Raw genomic sequence first — 22258 nt, forward strand, 5'->3', positions numbered from 1 at the left:
TGCTCAATTTACTTCTGATTTTCTTGGCAGTCAGTCCACAGTCTTCTACACATCTGCCCTCCCTCTGTAATTCCACAGTTGTGGAGTCAGTTTATTTCCCCTCCCCCTTCATATGCCCTCAGTAATGAGGATTTTCAAGGGAGGCCTCATAGAAACCCCATTTTTAAATACTGGTACTAAATATTGATATGTCATAAGAGCATGGTAGCAATAGGTTTTGATTTTAAAAGCTAGTCTCTAGCTTCCTCCGTCTTGGAGGTATAAAGAAAAAGGCATACCTCCTCAGGGAAAGCAGTTAAAGACTTATTTTTTAAAAATGAAATGTGGGAATTCAGAGAACCCGCTAAGCCTATTGTTACAAAGTTCTAGCAATAGCTCAACATTTTATTGTTGTTTTAAAAACAAAACGAAGTTTCTCATCTTCAGGCTGTTGAGGGGAGAGGGAATTGTCTGAGCACAACAGTCCAATCATTGAAAAGTGAGCTGGTGGTGGGTGAGACAGGAAACCAACATAAATGTACAAGGGAAAAGATGACACTGTATAGGCCACCAGAAAAACATGAGAGTAAAAGTGGTCTTCCAAGAACTGGGGGGGTGGGGGGGGTGAAATCTTTGGTGAAATCTTAACATACAGAAGCAGACCAAGCAGGTTTTTTTTCTGGCAGTTGTTTTCTTTGGATTACTGTTTACTTAACACTTAACTTACCGCATATAGTCACATATAAGCCAACCTGCATATAAGCCGAGGCACCTACGTTCACCACAAAAGGCTGGAAACCTATTGACTCACATATAAGCCGAGGGTGGTGTTTGGATAGTGGATTTTTCTCCTTTCCCCCCTCTCCTCTCCGGTTTTGGGCAGGATCTTTTTTTTTCTTTGCTTCCCACCCTCCTCCTCCCTCTTTCCCTCTGACCTCACTTGCCTTTTTATATTCAATCCTGTGCTCCTTCCCTTCTTCTTAGCCCGGTGTTCTGATTCCTCCACTGTCCATTCCTTCCTCTAGGGGCATTTCCTCCTTCTGCTCTCTGTTCTCCCTCTGAGATAGAGGCTTCAGAGCCTCCGTCAGCAGCAGCAACACGTGCTAGCCTCATGCTAGTCTCGTTAAGGCAGTGGGGGGGGGGGGAGCAGAGACTGTTCTTTCCCTCCCAGGCTTGCTGCATCTCTATTTCTTCCTGCCTCTGCTTCTTCAGTTAAGTATACTTGTCTCCCAACCCCCGCCCTCCTGTCTTGTCTGGCAGTTGTTTTTTTAATACCCGCATATAAGCTGAGGGGAACTTTTTCAGCTTAAAAAAAGGGCTTAAAAACTCAGCTTATACGCGAGTATATACGGTAAAAGGGGGTTGGGGACAACCACTATTCACTTTTCATAGGCCTGAGAGTTTCTAGGGGTTACTGTTGCCAAGGTTCTGCCAATCCATTGAATCCACTGCAAGCAGCACACACTGCTTGGAAGAGCTCAATATCCCATATAATTTTGAGCCATGGTATCCAACCACTGATGCCCTAGACACCCACCAACTGCCTAATTTAATTCATTTCCTAGGCATTAAGATATATTGCACCTTTGGAACAAAGAAACAGACTTGGAATATGTAGCAAGCAGGAATTGGCCAAGGCACAGATTAAAAATATTATGAGTATCCTTTATTTTTGCCCTACACTACTATGACAGAATTAGACATAAATAAAATGCCACTTTTGCCTGCAATGTATGCTGGCTGGTATTATTTTATTCTCTAAGGCAAGCTGGGATAGTAACCCGTTCCCTCCCCCCATAATTATTATTAGAGAAAACATGAATAAGCATACCCAGTATCTGTAACATTGTGTTCAGATAAATTTAAAACTATATGAGGCCTCCATAAAATGCAGGAGTTTTGAATTCTCACTGCATTTGCCTCTCAGAAATTACTTAATATATTCATTAACCGCAAGTGATAGTTACGTGAACACGTCCTAAAGACACTCAAATTACGATAATAAATGCCTGCTGCCTCATGAATAATTTATTCCACATTTACATAGTCATCCTAATGCAATTATTCCTGAGTAATTATCATACTGACTAAAAAAAGGCATCAAAAACGGAATAAATACTTTTTCTTCCATGTGCTCATCGTCTTCTTCCATCATCCTTATTCATTTTTCACCCTTGATCATGCAGACATCCCTGAACCTCTGCAATTTCAAGGGGAAAAAAAGCAAAAACAGCCCTCTTGGTCTCTAAAACTGAATAATAATTTTAAAAAACAACCCAATGATATGTCCTCTACCCCTATTTCAACAATGCAGTGGTAACTGTTGTGGTAGTCTAACTGGAATCTTATTGGGACGTTCATTTGGCCGTTGTGGGTGACCACCTCAGAAGCATTCCTTTGCTTGCTGTCAATTTAGTCTCGAGACCCTGTTTTACCTAATGGCCCTTCCCAAACAGTGTCTATTTGTGAGTTGGTTTTTTTTAGGGGGGGGGGCAGAGAAAATACTAGAAGCGTTTTCTATCATTGTCTATTTAGTTTATATTATATATAGTGTTATTGAGGCTAAGTCTCTGAATTATATAGAACAACAGGTCCAAGTTATTTCTTTCCTAAATACAATCAAAACAGGAGTGCCGGAACATCTTCCAGCATAAATTCTGTGGAATATATTTTGTTAATCTATAAGGGGCTCCTGAACTCCTCTTCAGTATTGCCACAACAGACCAGCACTCCTGCCCCCACGGAATCAGTATTCCCTTAGAAAAACACATGCAGACCCCTATCTGCTCTTTCATTATTTTAAACACAATAGACATTTATCATAGTCTAGGGTCTTCCTTTTCTTCCCTGTGTCTTAGATTTATCAATTGTATGTACAAGAAGAGTTCCATACCCTAATAATCCAGTTTTCATTGGAAACTGGACGGCCTTTCCACTTACTTGCTATCTTAATTCTAGCAATGATTCACAAGTTAGTTTTCAACCACTGTTCTCACTGATTAACCCCATACTTTACATGCCTAAAATGGGAGCACATACCCTGCCGTTTCTTTAACTCTACTTCTCTCAAAATCTTTCCACCACATCATTTTATCTTTAAAACATATTCTATAATAGTTATCGTTAATGTGTCAACATGGAAAAGAGGAACCCTTTTTTTGCAAGAAAGATCTATGTGCATTTAATGGGATGGCTAGTATATAAGCATGGAACTCATAAGATCTGAAACATCATCTCTGTTGTCCATTAGCATCTCTGCTTTACTCTAGTTCCACTCAGTGAATACCAATAATGAGTCAACTCTACTTTCGATTAGCCAATTGATTTTTTTTTAATTCAGAGCTATTTCATGCTATCAGAATCTCAGTAAAACATCTCCCTAGTCACAACCATTGAGAGTTTAACCTCAGTTTTACAACTCTTCATTTGGTTTCGAAGGTAACCAAGTCAGCTAATTATCTTCTCACAAAGGCTCTTTTTTGCGTATGTGCATAAACCATCTTCCTTGTGAGATACAAAATCCCTGCAACATCAAAGAGACTCTGATGGAACAGGGAAGCGGATTTGACATCGCTCCTGCTTATGACGAAAAATTGAAAGCATGTAGTTAAAAAGAAACAGGACTCTGCTGGTTTGAGGGCAAGTAATGAGAAGGATAGGAATAGATTGTTTCGATGACTTGGAATAATGTAGCCGAAATAAGTCTCTCAGGTTTCATTTTGCCCCCTCTGCCTTCATGCAGTGTTCCCAGTAGAGAAAGCAAGCTCAGACACCAGGAGGACCCAGTGAGAAATCTTCTAAGTTTTATTTACATTTGAAAGGCTGATTCACTGGGGAGACAAAGCCACAGTGCTATATGACACAGCACTAACAACACAAGTATACACTCATACAAGCTTTACATATTTACTTTATTTAATGTGATCTCTTGCTGGGATCCATATCTGATGTTTGGACTTGCCAAAAATTATCAGGGATATCCTGAATGATGTTCAGTTATAAGTATACCTTCCATTAGAATAAGCATGTACATTTCTACATTTATAGGAATCAGGGGCAAAAGAACCACTTCTGTAGGAATTAAACTAGCAAAATATGGGAAAATAGCACTTCACAAATTCCCCTTGATCTATAATGTCCATAAAGGTTATGCCAAGTCCATAAAGATTATACTGACTCATTTAAAGTCCAATCCTCTATGTACAGAGGCAGCAAATTTTACCGCAGATGTGTTCATTGGTCAACCATACTGTACTTGGTGTTGACCAGATGTGAGTGATCACCAAGCCTGTAGGGTTTGTACAAACAGCAAAGGGCTGGGTTTTATTAAAACACGGCATTTATTTATTACTGATTTATATCAATTGTGACAGATTCAATTGTCTGTTTAAACAATTGCTGTGTGGAAGAGCTACGCAGCAAGGCAGGTAACAGAAAATCCAGCTGTGTAAGAATATGCCAGTGTGAAAAGCCAGTTGCGTTGTACTGCATGTTTAGGAAGGAAGGCAGAGGAAGAACCTGCTGAAAATCCATGAACAGGTTGACAAACAGTCAAACCAACTGTCTTTGTGACTGGTGAACACAATGTGAGCTGAACTGGTGAGCAGCTCTAGTTACCTATCCAAGTACATTCTCCCATGGGTTTTGACTGGAAAACCTGAATAGGATTGGTAGCCTTGAAAGTAAAGCTGCTTAATTATTAACAATCTCAATGGATATTGATGATTCTGATGCAGCCTTATACTCCATGCATGCTTCAACCATCCCTTTTGTTTTTGAGTCTATCTGCAATAGTATATTTGTCCCACTTTTATCCCTACTATGCCTTTTGGAGTGATGGACATGATTAGCGCATGCACCTATGCAATGTGAGCTTACTGTTCTGGTTTCTGGAAGTTATCTCTCTGGCTGAACGGTGCATGTTTGTTTGCAGTGCATGTACATGGATCCAAAATGCCACTGCATTGCTCCCTGCCCCTTCCCCATGACTTGTTGCCAAGTATTTCAGCTTAATCTTTCTATTAAAGCAGGCAGAGAACGAAGAATCTCCAGTAATACTATAGTAGGGGGTGCGTACAGTGTGTGTTTGTGAGGCTGTGAGAATTGGGTGTGACCAGCATCACCCAGTATCTGTTTAATTTTGGAAGCTGTGTCCCTGTCCTTCAGGTAGACAATATTAAAAGTACCAAGGTTATTGGTTCAAAGGCCCAGTGTTGGCAGGTCACCAGAAAGGCATTTGTTAGAGCAAGCAAACAATATTCATAACCAACTATTGCAGCATGTGACAAATGTATTTGTGAGCTGGGTTTTGCAGTTCTCTGTATGCACATCAGCTTCATCCTTTTTTTAAAAAACGAAAAGCCCAGTTTCAAGCATGTATATAAATAGGATTCACTCCTGCCATTGCATAACCAGAGAGAGAAGCAATTCAGAGGAAGAGGCCAATTCACAAAAGGTCTGCAATACTTTGGATCAGATTATTCTGGGTTTTCCATGCTTTCCAGGTGCATGTGGGTTCATATCAGGGATAAGGCTAGCAAAGAGAGGGGGCTTCAACCAAAACCGTCATCCTTTTTGTCACCTGAAATGTTGCTGAGGAGATGCTATTAATTTCTGTTTTTTGGAAACTTAGATGTAGCCATCAATAAAAATGCATTTCCCCAACTGATTAAAATAGCAATAATATGATTATGTCAAAGTTTTTCTCTAAGATAGGTCGATTATGCTAATTTTAACGTAAAAATCATCATGTGAGGTGGGTTAAGACAGTGAATTGCAAAAGGTCATATAACCAGCCCTATTGATGACTGAATATAAAATCATAGAGTTGGAAGGGGCCATATAGGCCATCTAGTCCAACCCCCTGCTCAATGCAGGATCAGCCCAAAGCATCCTAAAGTATCCAAGAAAAGTGTGTATCCAACCTTTGCTTGAAGACTTGAAGCTCACCACCTTCTTAGGCAGCCTATTCCACTGCTGAACTACTCTGACTGTGAAATTTTTTTCCTGATATCTAGCCTATATTGTTGTAGTTTAAACCCATTACTTTCCTCTGCAGCCAATGGGAACAGCATCCTGTCCTCCTCCAAATGACAACCTTTCAAATACTTAAAAAGGGATATCATGTCCCCTCTCAACCTCCTTTTCTCCAGGCTGAACATTCCCAAGTCCCTCAACCTATCTTCATAGGGCTTAGTCCCTTGGCTCCAGATCATCCTCATCGCGCTCCTCTGTACCCTTTCAATTTTATCTACGTCCTTCTTGAAGTAAGGCCTCCAGAACTGCACACAGTACTCCAGGTGTGGTCTGACCAGAATATGAACTCAGGTCTATCTGATTTAAGTACAACATTAGGGAAACATGTAACCTTGACAGATTTTGTTTGTCTGATGGAAATTTTAATGGCTTCCCTCAAACATTTCTCAGATGTTTTGCCTCCGGAGGTAGAAAATTGCTTTAAATTTCACTTCCTATGAAATCTGACTACACCTAGGGATGCATGGAAACCCCATTGAGAAATATATCTCAGATTCTATGAGAGCTCTTTCCACTTCCCTCAGAATTCTTCACCCATTTCACTTGAGAGGAAAAGCCTCCAAATTTATCCAGTGCCATACCCACTAATTCAGTTGCTGACTCTCCTAATGGCAGAAAGTGGCATGGCTAAGTTGGCAAATATGTGGTGCCAGGATGACAAATACGTTTTTTAGGTTTTTATCCTTCCAATCACATGAAATGAGAATAGACATTTGGGCCTAATCCAAAACCTCTGAGTGCCTCCTGTAACTTGAGGAGTATTTGGCTTGGGCTCATATTGTTTACCATCTGGTGCCTCAGCACTGCTGTCGTCTCAGAAGACTGGCTATTCCAACAGTTATCACATGCCCTGTTGTGAACACCAGGCTCCCGTTGGTGAACAATTATGCATGTAATTGGAGTCTGCAGCTGAAGGAGGAGATCTACATTCCTAGCGAGGAATTTGCCATCTGGCTGCTTGTGGCATGATATGTAGTGGGCAGAGCCACAAGGTGAAATATTTGTTTATCATACTGCTATCTGGCTTTTCTGCGGAAAAGCTCAGAGCAGATCTTGAGCAGTTTTCCACTCAGGTACAGTTCAGGTTGAGGCCTGTTTAACTTTTAACAATGTAAAAGGATCATAAAGGCCCATTATGCACGGCCGCTGAAATGGCGATTTAGGGTCACATGGAAAACGCGGAGGGGGAAGACGTGAAGCAAACCACTTACGCACGGGACGGGATGGGACACAATGGCGGCAAAACCCAGAGTAACTAAGTATGCACACGGCGCCCCTGGCGCCACTTCTGGTCGTGCCCTTGTCGCCCAAAAGCTCCGCTTTCTTCCGCGTTTCGCTAACATGACTTTTTCGGCGGCATGCAATGCCATTCCACCCCAAATGGGCCTATGGAGTGTTCAGTGGTAAAACACATGCTTTTCATGCAAAAGAGTCCAGGATTAGTCTCTAATATTTCTAGGTAAAACAAATTTAGGCAACACACTTCAGCCCTAAAATCTTGGGAATATGCAGATGATATTGGGAATATTCATTGCAGTGAGCATTCCATGAGAAATGAATCAAAACTCAAGCCAAACAGAACCCATTTGTGCTGTACCTACTTCAGATAGGAGGGTCAGATTTAATATGGGATTTCTCTAGTGCTTTGTGGATTCCGTCTTATGATGGGGAGGAGAAGGAAGGAAAGGGTGATCCAGCAATATGTGCCTGATAGATCAACCAGAAGACTGTCAATGTTTCTGTCCAATAGGATAAGCTAGTAGGCATTTATATACAAGAATTTTCACTCCGTATCACTTTATAGATTCACCAGTATCAAAGCCCATTTTAAAAATGGGCTTTGAAAGAGGCGGCAGACAGGAGAGTGTGAGAGGGTGGCCGCAGCACCCTTTGGCCCGCAAAGCGAGTGGAAAGCCCCACCCCCCCTGCTGCCGGCGACAGGGTTTTGCAGCCCACAGGGAGGCTCCCTCCCAGCAGGAGCATACCTGCAGGCCACAAAGCCGTGTCGCTGCCTCTCTCCTCATGGGTGACAATGGAGCCACAGCCACAAGGCTTCTAGCAGGCAAGGAGGAAGGTGGGAGCTGGAGGGGGAGGGCCAATCAGGGTGGACCTGGACGGACAGGGCCCCGGACAGTCTCCTACCAGGAGGCTGTTTCCCAAATATAAGGGAGCGAAATCGTGTTAAGGATATATACAGAGAGAGAGGGAGAGTGAGGTCCTCCTTAAGTGAGATTTCATTATCTGGTGCAGTACTGACCATTAGGCAGTGGCCAGAATCAAAGGTTTTACTGAGCCTACTGGAAGATAGGCAGGCTTTGTGGACTGAGGAAAATAACAGGAGAGGCCCAAGATTTTGCCATCCTTTTCTCCCCAGATGGGCAGCCCACACAGAGGATGACAGAGGTATTAGCTGGTAGGCAGAATCACAGAGTGTGGAAACGTGAGACGGACTCAAATTTTGCAGCTCTCTGCAATAAACAGTTTGCCTGTTTTGCATAATAGGAGGCAAGAAGAGTATAAGGGTATGTCCCCAAACGGTAAACACACATGGATCTCAAACAACTCACAATCTGAATGATCAATGATGAGGAAGTATTAGATCATTTCTGGATGTTACACAGTCTCCTCAACAATCTCCCCTTGAGGATCCCAATTCAGGTGGACCTCCTCGCACCCATTGTAGAAGTGATTATTTTAATGGTCTCTCATATATCTAAAGTTTCTCCTACTTGACTGAAATTTTTGGCACAGATAATCTATGGCAGTGGTCCCCAACCCACGGCCCGCAGCCTGGTACCGGGCCACAGCGGCCTTGGCGCCGGGCCACGGCTCCCTTTCCCCACCCCCCCCGCAGTAAAAAACTTCCCAGGCCGCAAGCTTGCGGCCCGAGAAGCTTCTTACTGCAGGGGGGGGGGAGAGGGAATCAGGGCCGTGCCTGCGCATCGATTTCGGCCGCGCATGGCGCATGTGCGGCCCGGGATGCGCGGGCAGGCAGTTGCCCTGCCGGTCCCCAGCCTCAAAAAGGTTGGGGACCACTGATCTATGGCACAAGGGGTTCTTTCAATGAGATTTCCATCTATGTTACATCCGTGGCAGGGAGTTAAAGTCAAACACATGTTTCCCACTGAAGCCAGTTGTTATATATCTAATTAATTTTAAAATTGATTTTAATGTATTTTTAAATGTTTGCTGCCTTGAGGCCACTAACTGGGTAGAAAGGTAAGATAAAAATTATTTAAATAATACATCTAAAAAGAGTGGTGTGGGGAAAATAGGAATCTGCATAGGTTTGGTAACTATCAAATATTAAATCCAATTTAAGCATACATTCCTAGGTTAGGTGTTTCAAGCATCATTCAGTATGAGTTATATCATGTGTGACTACGAATTTACATGTGCCATCAGTACCAAAAAAGTTCACCTTCAGCATGGGAAGATGGGCTAAATCAAAATTTTTCCTTGTGCCTGCCTGGTGCTTCCAGAAGTATTTCATCAATACATTTATTTCCCCCTCTGGGAAGTCTATTTCATTTCTGAAATCTCTCGTATCTTTTAGATCCAAAATCAGCTCATTGTCCTCCTTCCTGCTTCCAAGAGTTGTCACTGCCATCAAATATTATGACAAGTAGTTCCGGAGGCTGAGAATCAGCCAACCCCCCTCATCTCTGTCCTTTTAAAAATACCCACTATTCTCTTCTCGGAGAAGCCAACATCTTTTGTTAATGAGTGGCTCAGTTATCAATTAGCCAAAGAAAAGCTGATCTTGATGGGATTTGGCTGATGAGCCTTGAAGCCTTTTTTTCCTTTTTTAAAGCCGTTCACAGCTATCAGAGTGACCTGCACTATCATGGCATTGCCATGATAACCCAAAACTAAGTATGGAAGTTCATGATCACTGCTTTCTACAGCTAAGTAGTGCACGGTCAAATACAACAGGAAAGGACATTTGGGGGGGGGGGAGGGAGGAAATGCTGTGAGAAACAAGCCATTAGGAAGGATAACCTGGCAAAGAGTGGAATGTTTATTTGAAAAGAGAAGTGCCAGAGTATAAACCTATAGTGTTATACCAGAAGTGTAGGGCTGGCTACAGTGATGAAAGAAAGGGGTTCTCACAGAATCCTTATCTGGCGCTGGTTCTGCACTTACTCCCCCTCCCCCATTGTCGATCCTGCTGAATTCAGATCAATTTGAACTCCCAAACTGAAACAGACTATGTTCTGCACTTAATTGTGTGGTTGCTCTCTCCTTCATGCTTGATTGGGGAAGCTCAGAGGGAGAAGGGAGCAGAGGTTGCGAAGCTTCAGCTGGCACTGAAGGAGCACAAGGCTGCAGAGGGGTTTATTTCCTGCTGTTCATCTCCTGACACTACAGCCAAAGCAAGCGGGGGTGGGGGAGATGGAGAGCGAGGCTTCTCGTTTATTTTTATTTTCCTAAATGAACGCGGGGGGGAAAGACAATCCAAAAGGTAAATCTTGGCACATAGAAGTGTGGGCTTAGAGCACAGTCACTTTAGAAATGAGAGCAAATATAAGTCTTGCGAGGAAATGGCAACTGGGAACCAGGCAGTCTTTGAACTGACGCCCTGACCAATCAGCGACAGACTGCTTTGCTACATCAGTGTTGGAGGCACGGGGGAGGGAATTAATTCGTCAAAACACAGAGATCTACACTTAATACTGGGGCTTTGGGAGTGGTTTTCTTAAATTTCTTTGCAGATCTTTGGGAGTGGTTTTCTTAAATGTAGTGACTTATATCCACTCCTGGATATTGTGGGGGAAAGGTAGTGTCACCGCGGATCAATCATAGACGTTGCAGAGGGGAAATTTAAAGCACTAAATATTAAAATGGAAACTGAACAACGTGTAGATGACTTTTTAAAATTCGGAGTCACCAGGGATAAACAGCCTAGTGCAGATTCAGCTCAGGTCAATGGACTACCAAGCAGGCAGTGTTTCACTACTATGATAAAAAGAACCATATTTTGTCAAGGAGTCAGTACTTGCCGGAATGGTGTTGAGGTTAGAGAGCCTACCTAGGATTTGGGATTCAAATCCCGACTCTGCCATGGAAGTTCACTGGATGACCTTGGGACCTTGGGTTATTGTGAGGGTAAAATCAAGGAGGGAAGTACTATGGGGCCCTGCCTAGTATTTGACTTTCCGGGTTTGTATCTGGTCTACCAAGTTTGTTAACTTGTGGTCAGCTTTCATTATCATCATCATTATTGCTAATAAACAAATCTATACCCTACAATCTACAACTAGGGTTCCTAATCAGTACAGGATTAAAAAAAAAAGTACAGGATAATATCAGATAATAAATAAAACCGCATAATCAAATATAAACACCATAAAATGAAACAGAACCTGCCTTGAAATTAAAACAGCCACAAATTTCAATGAAATGGCAGAAAGCTTTAAATGTGATAAAGGAACTTCAAAAATAATGAGATCCATCATTAACAAAATCAAGCCTGAAACATTTCCGCCTGATGTGTAAAGCTGTGCAGACTGGGCATCAGGCTGAACACTGAGCAGAAGAGGGAATTTTAGACACAGGGTGACACCACAAAGAAGGCTTTATCTAATGTACATCCACTTCATTTCAGAAGGTTTACTCTGGCCTGCCAAGTTTTCAGCAGTTCTCCTTGTAAGGATACGTTTTAAATTAGGAAGTCATTGTTATTAATACTGTTTTCAATTGCAAATGATTTTTTAAAATTTCTTTGCAGATCTATCAAAACAATGCTAATTTTATACAAAAGCGAGCTGTTAAACAAGCGCCATCGTTTCACAATTTGCATTTTTTTTTCAAACATACTTTTTTCTCTATGTGCTCTTCAGAGTTTGGGAGAGGATGCAAGTACAGAAGTATTATAATTTTCACATCATGTAATGGAAAAATACTGTGTTCCTTTTATGCAGAATTAAATTAGCTCCATTAAAGGACAACACATGTATTCCAGAGAGGAATGGCAACTTTCAGACTATCCCCCACTCTTTTATATTATGGGATTTAAGACATGCACACAAAGTTCTGGGGGCTCCCGCAGCCCACTCTGTACTATATTGCTATGCAATGCATCAGTAAGAATGAACAAGTGGAGATGGTATGGAAGAAAACAGAGTTAAAGCAGCAGATTCTTACCCAGCACAAGTTCCTCAGGGACACTGAGGAAATAGGGTCCATAGTCATCTAGAGACCCCATAAAGCTGAGCATGTCATGAAGTTGGTTTTCATTTGGGGCTAGATTTAGCTCCAAGCTATGTGAGTGAAGGTTCTGGTGGGACTCTTTGGAAATTGATCTATACATTCCCATTTGAAGGTATACAGTGGAACACACGCCTAGGCTCTTCTCTGCATGACTGGAAATGCCGGAAAAAAAGAGGTTTCTTTATCACTAGGGTTGCCAGCTCCAAGTTGGGAAATACCTAGAGATTTGGGAGGGATGTGGAAACCTGAGGAAGGTGAGGTTTGGGGTGGAGAGAAACTTCAGCAAACTTCATTCTGCCACATTTCTTTATATATTTATTTAAATCTCACAACTGTAGTTCAACAAGATTGGCAGAACTGTAGTTCAACAAGATTCATTTAGACTTGTGTTTCTAAGGTCATTAGATTAGAACATTCCTGGGATTTTGTGGGTGGAGCCTGGGGAGGGGAAGGACATCAGCAGGACCCAATGCCATAGAGTCCACCTTCCAGTGGCCATTTTCTCCTGGTGAACTGTAATCCCAGGAATTCTCTGGCTACCTCTGAAGCTGGCAATTCTACTTATCATAGGGAGAAAACACATTCAGAATTTCTAGTCATCACACACAGGATTGAAGGCAGTGCTTGACACTGGGATTCCAGTTCTTCCCCATCTCCAGAATGGTACATGGAAAGAGTAATAGCACAGCAACATGCCACCATCTTAGAGGGATTCAGCAGACAGTCTCTGAGCTTAACACCAGGCTGGACGATAAAGATGTTCTGCTTGGAATGTAAGAAGATCCTTGCTAAGCAAAGCTAAGCCCCATCTAGTCCAGTATGCTGTTTCCTGCTAGACACCTTTGGACAGCAGGAAGGCAATAGACTTTCCCCCATGTTCCTTGCTTCCCACTGCCGTTCACTGCCATACTGCCACTGAACGTGGGGCCCCTCTGTTTTAGCCTTCATGGTTAAAAGCTGTTGGCCAACTGCTCTTCCAAGAATTTCTTTAAGCACTCTTTAAAGTCATCATCATACCTTGACAAGAGAATGTCACATAAGGCTCAGAGGAATCCTACGTCCTTCACTCTGAAGACAAATCAGAGCCACAATACTCACAAGAGGTAATACTGGCAAAGTTACTTTTTAAAAGACTGAGGAATCTCCAGGCTAACCACTAACCCAGACTTACCAGAGGCCCTGGCTTCCTGGACTCAGTTCAACGGATCAGACCCAGATTGCCAGCATGATAGTGGTTAAAAGCAGTGGCTTCTAATCTGGCAAGTTGGGTTTGATTCCCCGCTCCTCCACATGCAGCCAGCTGGGTAACCTTGGGCTCCTCACAGCCCTCATAGTGCTGTTCTCACAGAGTAGTTCTGTCAGAGCTCTCTCAGCTCCAGCTACATCACAGGGTGCCTGTTGTGGAAAGCGACTGTGAGCCGCTTTGAGACTCCTCTTGGCAGTGAAAAGCAGTGTAAAAAAAAAATCCCTCCTTTTCTTCTACCATACCTAGCAGGGTTAGGCCTAGGATTACTCACCTCTAGGTGGGATCCCAAAGTCTTCCCAAATGACATGTTCTCCAGACAACAGTGATAGTTCTCCTGGAGAAAATAATTGCTTTGGATGGCGAACTCTATGATATTCCCCCCCCCCCATGAGGTCCCTGACCTCCCCAGGCTCCACCCACAAAATCCCAGAAATGTTCTAATCTGATGACTTTACAAGCTCAAATGAATATATTTTCCCCAACCACCCTCCTTCTGCCAACCTTGTCGAACTACAGTTGTGAGATTTTCAAAAAAATATTTATAAAGAAATATGGTAGGGTAATACGGGTCATAATTGCATCTCTTAGGTGTAGTTGTTACATAGGAGGTTTTGATACTCTAGGAAATAATTAACACTGTTTCTAATTACAACCACAATCTGTTTCATTTTCAGAGGGCAACTGCAAGGGCAGAGGGAGACTGTAATCTTGGCAGTTCACAAACTCCCTATGGAGCCATGCTTAGATTTCTTGCATTATACAAGGACTTCTAAAATGTCTTGGGGGGGGGGGGAACCTCTCAAATAACTGCTTAATATTTCTCTGGCAGTACCAACATTCCCTTGCAATGGAAGCCCAGAGCTAATTGACTAGGCATTCCTATATATAGAAGTCCAACCATGTAGTAAAAAACAAATAAAATTGGTAGGAATGCACACAGAGAAGATTGTTCCCACAGGTAGCAAAGTTGGTTGCTGAATCTTTAGGAAATGTTTTTTTTAAAAAAAGGTTTGCCCTGCTGGGTTCTTTTGCTTGTTTTTAAAACATTTTTATTTGAAAGTTCAGCCCCAAGCACATGTTCTGTCTCCAGTGGTTCAATTGTCACTAGTAATACAAATAAAAAAAAAAATCCAAACCATGATCTGCCTGGGCTATCAAAATCTTTCAGGGTCAAGCTGTCCACAATAGCTACTGTTTTCTTATGGTAATTCTGTCCTGCACATCTGAATCATGTGAGACTAAGAATAGTTGAGGAAGAAACCTGGTACTTTCCTCATTTCTGCTGTGGATAGATAGCAGTGCCCCCCTTACAACTCACTTCTTGTCTCTCCCACTTGCCTACAATTTACAGTAGGATAACACTAAATGTTAGATAGCTCCTGACTATGGTATATCCAGCATGTTTTTTTTTATTTTCGTCTATTGTTTGCTTGAGCACTAATTACATTGAACATTATTTCCATCTTTCCAGTTGTCAACTGACTTGGCTTCCAATATCTTCACCATCATCGGCTCGGTAACACTGGTCTTGTTACTGATCTTCCTGATGGCAGGTATACTTTCAGTGGTCACTGCCAACAAACGCGCTACCCAAGGGACCTACAGCCCCAGCCGCCAGGAGAAAGAAGGATCCCGAGTTGAGATGTGGGACATTGTACAGCCTCCTCCAATGGAAAGACTGATCTAGCAAGAACGCTTAGCAAAATCAGCACTCCAAGAGGAATGGGTTCAGCAATGTTGTTCTGAACAAGATGGAAGGATCCCTTCACAGAATGCCATGACTTTTACCCATACCCCAGAAATCTTGGTCTATGCTCAAAGTGCCATATTCAGTGTTTCATGAGCTTATAGAGATTGCTCAGATCCTCTCTCCTCTAGAGCAGCACCCCATGAGATATGATTGGTTGCTGTCAGAAGGCAAAATAAGAACACATGCACCCAGTGCAAATAGAAACATTTTCTGTGACTATACCAACTTGTCTAGATCCCAGCATTAATGGACAATTTTCACTTTCTGAAAATACTTGCTAGATGAGCATTATTTATTGCACTGGGAATTTTAGCTTTAGCATAATTCATTATAGAGCATTCAGGCGGTAATGACTGCAAAGATAAACAAGATAAGTGCCTGTGTTTCAGATACTCTTGAAGCCATGACTTTGAATTTGTTTTTTCCGTCTAGTGGTCATTATCACAGCAGAAGACAAATAAGGAACTATCAGATACGACTGTATAATCTATCTGCCAATCAATCACTGCTCTGTATTACCAGAGGTTTTAGAAGTAGAGGCCTTTCTCCTCAATACATCTACTTTATTTCCTTATTCAGGAAGTACGTTAATACTCCATGGGTGAGGGGACTCATCGTTCAGGAAAATAAAGATTTGAAACAGTCAAATCCTGTTCTTTATTTTGGTGTTGTTCATTTCAGCCTCTGTTCTACCTAGGGTGAATTGGGGTGGGTGGTACAGGAAAGTCATTGGGCCAAAGTCTCAAGCTCAAAGAGGTTCTCAAACTCAAAGGGATTCTTTTAATGTGTTTTGTAACTTGTTTTTATGCACGCCATGGGGCATCATTGGACACCAAGCTTTCCCAAGTCAAGCCTTGTAACCAGTATACTGCACTAGCTGGGGCTGGGGAAAGAGAGAGATTTTGTCTAAGCTTTATATTTCTTCCCCTGCACATCTTTTGTGTCAGTTGTGTACCTGTACAGCATCACTGTTTTCTTTTCTCTCTGTGTGTGTTTTGTCCCTCTAGTGGTTGTTTCAATCCTTCCTAGCTGTTTCTCTGGCTTTTTATAAGCATTTTAGAAGTGCTCGTAAAGAAAACTGGAGAAACAGCTAGGGAAGATTAAAGTGGCCACTAGGGGGCATAAAACATGAGCAGAAAGCAAGAAGAAACCAATGCAGCACAGTCATGCAACCATAGAAATAATATGCAGAAAAGCCCTAAGAGGACCTTTCAACAGGAACCAAGCGTGAGATAACAGCCTTTGTTCCACCATCAGCACTAGGGAATTACTTAGTACAGATATCCTGTTCTTCCATCAATAACACGAATGGCTTGCATACAAAAAACAAAAACACGCCTACAAATCCTAAAACAGCCACCAGGCAACAAAAAAATCATTTAATAATCCCCAAAAGCCAGCAATGGACCGCAATAGAAACATAAAACCAACTCAACCATCAAATATTCTGAGGATGGCAAAGAACCCACATATCCATATGGAGAACATCTGAATGTCAGCTGGAGCCTTCAACACTTGAATGCCTGAAAAGCTGTGGTCAACAGATAGCATATTAGGAGGCATCCTCGAAGTTCCCCACCGCCTCTTACCAACCACATGTCGTTCGGTAATGACGATGTGGTTCCTCAGGCTTCAAACGGATCAAGAAGCATTACACATAGCAGCAGCGAATGTGGGGGGTTCACCAGGGAAGCAAAGATCTGGTCTACGCAATCCAGTTTACCACATTCCAGGTTGGTGACATGATGTCTGACATGAATGCTTGCTACAAAGCGTTGATCATTGCAAATGTTAACCAGAGTTGCATAGTGTATACGTTGGTTGGTGTTTTTTTTTTTAAAGTTCCCATTGCAATGCTTTTTTATCCTCTTCCCAGATGTCTGGAGGTTTTTTTTTTTTTTTAATCCCATAAGTCATTGCTAACTTCCTTAAGGAGTACAATAAAATCAGAGTCCGGTAGCACCTTTAAGACCAACAAAGATTTATTCCCATAATGGTGCTACTAGACTCAGATTTTACTGTGCTACTTCAGACCAAACGCAGCTACCCGTTTGAATCTTTCCTTAAGGAGTGTTAGAAATTAGTACTACAAAACCATAGGCACACAGATACTCTCCAACCTTTCAGACAGCTTGGAATCTGAATACAATGGATGACAGATGCTAAAAGACTCATTTCCTCAGAGTATAAAGGCAGACCTTGAGAATGCCACAGACCAAAAAGATCACATGAAATGACCACAGAATTCTTGACGAGAAGCAAGCTATCAATTCAACACACCAACGGCACATGATACCTTTGTAAACTAGCATGTCACCTGAAACTAGAAATCTCCCTGTAATGAGCTGATTATCTATAGACTCGGCTGGAGATACCTGATATTGCAAGCTGCAAGTTACTGAAAGACAAAGCTAGCAGATAAGACTACAGAGGAGCCCCAGAAAGGGAATACAAGTAACTGGCACCAGTAACTTCCTCCTCTCTGACTCCTAAACCACACAGTTCATTGAGTGGCTGTGTTTTTCATGCCCCAGTGAAGCATGCATCACCTTCAGTGTACCGGCATGCATCAAGACGCAACAAATATTGTATCTCTAAAGAGACACATCTGGTGGGCATTTACCGAGAGCAGGGTCTTGTTTGAACAGCACAGGCCAACGAAAACAGTTCATTGAGTGGTTGTGTTTTTCATGCCCCAGTGAAGCATTTGTCACCTTCAACCTACTGGCATGTGTCAAGATGCAACCAAATGTTGTACCTCTCAAGAAATGCATCAGGTTGGTATTTACTGAGTGGAGGGTCTTATTTGAGCAGCACAGGCCAAGCTGAAGAAGAAAAGAACATTTCTTGCCCTGCGATAAAAGCATGTTCTAACCCAGCCTCCATTTCCAATGCAAAATGCTCCGATTTGTAGATAAGAAAAAAAGCAGCTGATACATTTCAGAAGGAAAGTGTTTTAAAATCTCCAAATATTCATCTGAGATGTGCAAGTCAGCCAGTGTGGTGCAGTGGCTATAGTGTCACAGGCAAATTGCAAGGCCAGGGTCTCAACCTGTACTCCAGGCTTCCTCAGCCAGGATTTTGTGAAACCCTGGAGTTTCTTGACAGCCCTGGAAGTGTTTCCTGAAAGGGTGTGTGTGTGTGTATAAATTGTTAAATATTTATTGGGTGATACGTTGACTTGCCCCCTCCCTCCCAAAATGGCCAATGATGGGCCTGGAGGGGCTGGGAAGGGGAGAGGCCCTGGGTGGACATGTATACAGCTATGCTTCCCATCATATTCTGCACAATCATGCCATTTCTGGGGTTTCTCAAAGCCTGAAGAATGTTTCAGGGGTTTTCAATGTTTAAAAAGTTGAGAAAGGCTGCTCTCCTCTGACAAGAAGCTCACTGAAGGCCATGGGATCAATTTTATCTTCACAACAACCCTTTGGAGTAGGTTAAGTTAACAGCCATGTATGGTACTCTGAACTCCTTAGAAAGAATTATATTAACCACCGGAGCCTCCAGCACAACTAGGACTTTTGCACCTCCATTTGAGTTTAGATAATAGAACCATGGTAGGAATTAAATAATAATATGCATTTTGTAATAAAACAGCCAAGTCACACCACTTAATCAAGGACTAGTCTAGTGGCTCCATGGGAACTCCCACACCCAAAATAAATTGAACAACTGACGTGGTATATGTAACAATAACCTTACATTCCATTCCTGTTAAAACAGCATGGTGTAGTGATTAAGACAGTGGATTTTAATCTGGAGAACTGGGTTTGATTCCCCACTCCTCCACATGCAGTAAGATAGATCACCTTGGGCCTGTCATAGTTCTCTTAGTGTTGTTCTCACACAGCTGTTCTCTAAGAGCTCTCTCAGCCCTACCAACCTCACAGAGTGTCTGTTGTGGGCAGAGGATGGGAAAGGTGTTTGTTGGTCATTTTGGAACCGTTTCAGGTAGTGAAAAGCTAGGTATAAAATCCGGGCATCCCTCACAAAATAGACTTGCCCTGGTAACTTAACCAAATCCTTAACAGAATAACATCATCGCTTGACCCATGAGTACTTTCCTGTTTTCTTGCCTTTTGGTATTCAATCAAGATTTTTTTTTCAAGTTCAGTTGAAGATTACTGCATGCTCTCCCCCCCCCCCCCATATTTCCACAATTATCTCCCCAGGCACAGTCTTGTGTGTACATAATCACTGAATCCCGTAACAGGCTTAAGGGACTCATGCATGAAGCCCATGCATGTGTCCCTCCCTTGCTTGTTTAAAAAGGGGCAGGATAAAAATGCTGCACATTGCTAGACAGATAAACTTGCACTTCCTTACAATAAAAATTTCCCATGCAAATGAATTAAAAACTTATCAGGCTAAGGGGTGGGTCATACAGGCATGGCCATCCCTTATGACAGCCTTTCTCACCTTTTTTACTGTTGAGAAACCCCTGAAACATTCTCTGAGAATGCTTTGAGAAACCTCAGAAGTGGCGCAATTGTGCAGAATATGGATGGGAAACATAGCTGTGTGCACGCCCACTCAGGGCTCCTCCCCTTCCAGTCTCCTCCAGGCCCATCATTGGCCATGGGGGAGGGGGGGCGGTTCGACATGACCATATATGGTCATATCACTAATAAATAAATAAATAAATAAATAAATAATAAATAAATAAATAATTAAATAATTAAATAAATAAATGTTCAAACAATTAAAATATATTAAAAATTAACTCCCAGCCATTTGGGAAACCCTTCCAGGACCATTACGAAACCTTAGGGACTGCAGCACCGTGATGACTTCCAAGTGTGAATTGGCCATGAAGGATAAATTGAACCACTAATAAAAAATTTCATGTATTCAACAGGTGTTTCTTGGAACCAGCTTTTATTGCCCAAGTGTAATACACTTAAAAGTCCTATTTATGTCATATATATATATATATTTAGGATTGCACACAAGTGCTCTATGAGCAGAACGGTTGGAGGCTACCGTGTGATTTTCTTCCACAACTGTTGTTTTTCATTACTGTACTTTCCCCCTCCATCTCCAAGTTGTTTGGCAAAGCAATTCCATACATCAGTAATTCACCCAATATTGTCAAATGGTAGCAAGGCTGACAGATTCAAAATTGCGACTTTAAATCATCCCTTTTTGATCATAAGAAACCTACCTGAGTCTTCATCTCTTTTTTATGCTTTTAGCGGTTGGATTCAAAATCCAGCATTTGCTTTTCCTCAATATTGTGTATGACCTTTCAAATGCTGCTTCTGGTTTCACCGCAAACGTAATTTCCTTGGAATGGAGTCCTATATAAAGTATGGATCAGTAGAAGGGCAGGGTTCCAGTTTAGCCTCTGTCAGGCCTCTTTCTTTGCGCATTGATTTGTTTCTAACCTTGCAGCACAAAGGTGGTGTGGGGAAAATACTGTCAGCAAAACTGGGGTTGAAGAGCCACATTGCAAAGAAGTCACTTAAAAATGCCCTCAAATCTCTGAATAGAATGAACTGTGTTTGAGCAGGTCTTACAATAGTTTGATGTTTACCATCAGACCCCGCCACTCATCACAATAGGTAGGAGCTTTTGCTGCCCTTCCCTGCTTTGTTTTCCTTTTTCTACTTTGCCTACACTGGGCTCATCATCACAAAAGATTATCAGTCCTCTTCCGGAGGAATCTGTTTTTGTTTCGGAAGCAGGTTGGCTGAGGAACTTCTCTCTCAGGATAACCCCCAACCCACTGAGACAGCAGCAAAATTTCGTGCAGCAGCAATTAAGTAATGTCAAATAAATACAAATCCCTAAATGATTTTAAACAAATGTATTTTTAATAATTTTATTAATTTTTCATTTTCCACTTAGCTAACTCCCCCCCCCCCGTTTCTTAGCTGTTTCTTCTTAATCTGTTTAAATGTTTTCTCCTATTCTTAGTTATTTTTCGGCTTATTCTTTTCACCTGTTTTAAAGGTATCCCCTGTGCAAACACCAAGTCATGTCTGACCCTTGGGGTGACGCCCTCTAGCGTTTTCATGGCAGACTCAATACGGGGTGGTTTGCCAGTGCCTTCCCCAGTCATTACCGTTTACCCCCCAGCAAGCTGCGTACTCATTTTACCGACCTCGGAAGGATGGAAGGCTGAGTCAACCTTGAGCCGGCTGCTGGGATTGAACTCCCAGCCTTATGGGCAAAGCTTTCAGACGGCTGCCTTACCACTCTGCGCCACAAGAGGCTCTTCACCTGTTTTATGAATGGTTATTATTGCATTATAATTTCCTGAACTATTTGTAGTTTTAATTCTATGAGTAAACATTTTTTTGAATGAGTATTCAATTTTATGTTTGCATTTTTTCTACTTCAAACTGGCTAGATAGCTGGAATAAATAAGCTCGGACTCATCATTAGTGGCCCAATCTAATACTTAGTCTGTTTAAGCGGTGGAAATCCATGTGATTTTGTCAGTGATGGTTGAACCATAACCAACAGTTTTCAGCTAGACATTAGGAAGAACTTCCTGACTCCTAGAGTGATTCCTCAGTGGAACAGGCTTCCTCAGGAGGTGGTGGCCTCTCCTTCTTTGGAGGTCTTTAAGCAGAGGCTAGAGAGCCATCTGACAGCAGTGCTAAGTCTGTGCATTCACACAGATTGTGAGAAGGAGGGCAGGAAGGAATGAGCTGCTGCTTGGCTCTGGTAGCTCTTTCTTATATCCCCAGGGTAATGCTGATAGCCACTTCCACTTCAGGGTCGGGAAATACTCTTCCTCCAGGTCAGATTGGCCCATGGATCCTGGAGGGTGTTTTTGCTTTCCTCTAGGCATAGAGCAGGGTTTACTGGGGGAGTGAGAGGGTTGGCTAGATGACCATTAGCGTCCCTTCCGGCTCAATGTTTCTATGTCATGACACTACACCTAGCCATATAATGAAATGGTTGCTTGTAAAAAAATAAAAGTAATGTAGGTTACCATAGGCAACAGGATTAAATGGCAGCACTGAACAATGAAATCGAGGACAAGGAGAGCAAAGGAAAGTGGAACGGGGAAGGCAAAG

At 42.3% G+C, this 22258-nt stretch overlaps 1 protein-coding gene across 3 annotated transcripts in view; it reads left to right on the forward strand.

Annotated features, from left to right (window-relative positions):
- The window catches only part of CRB1 (crumbs cell polarity complex component 1), a 126247-nt gene extending 110383 nt beyond the window's left edge, over positions 1 to 15864 (forward strand). For all 3 annotated transcript variants that reach the window (XM_077332727.1, XM_077332728.1, XM_077332729.1), the window contains one exon: positions 14946 to 15864. In XM_077332727.1, the coding sequence (XP_077188842.1) occupies positions 14946 to 15161 (216 nt within the window). In that variant the 3' untranslated portion in view covers positions 15162 to 15864. The remainder of the gene's footprint in view (positions 1 to 14945) is intronic.
- The last annotated feature ends 6394 nt before the right edge of the window (positions 15865 to 22258 follow it).

This window comes from Paroedura picta, chromosome 4, assembly GCF_049243985.1.
Source record: "Paroedura picta isolate Pp20150507F chromosome 4, Ppicta_v3.0, whole genome shotgun sequence".
In the NCBI taxonomy this organism is placed as follows: domain Eukaryota; kingdom Metazoa; phylum Chordata; class Lepidosauria; order Squamata; family Gekkonidae; genus Paroedura; species Paroedura picta.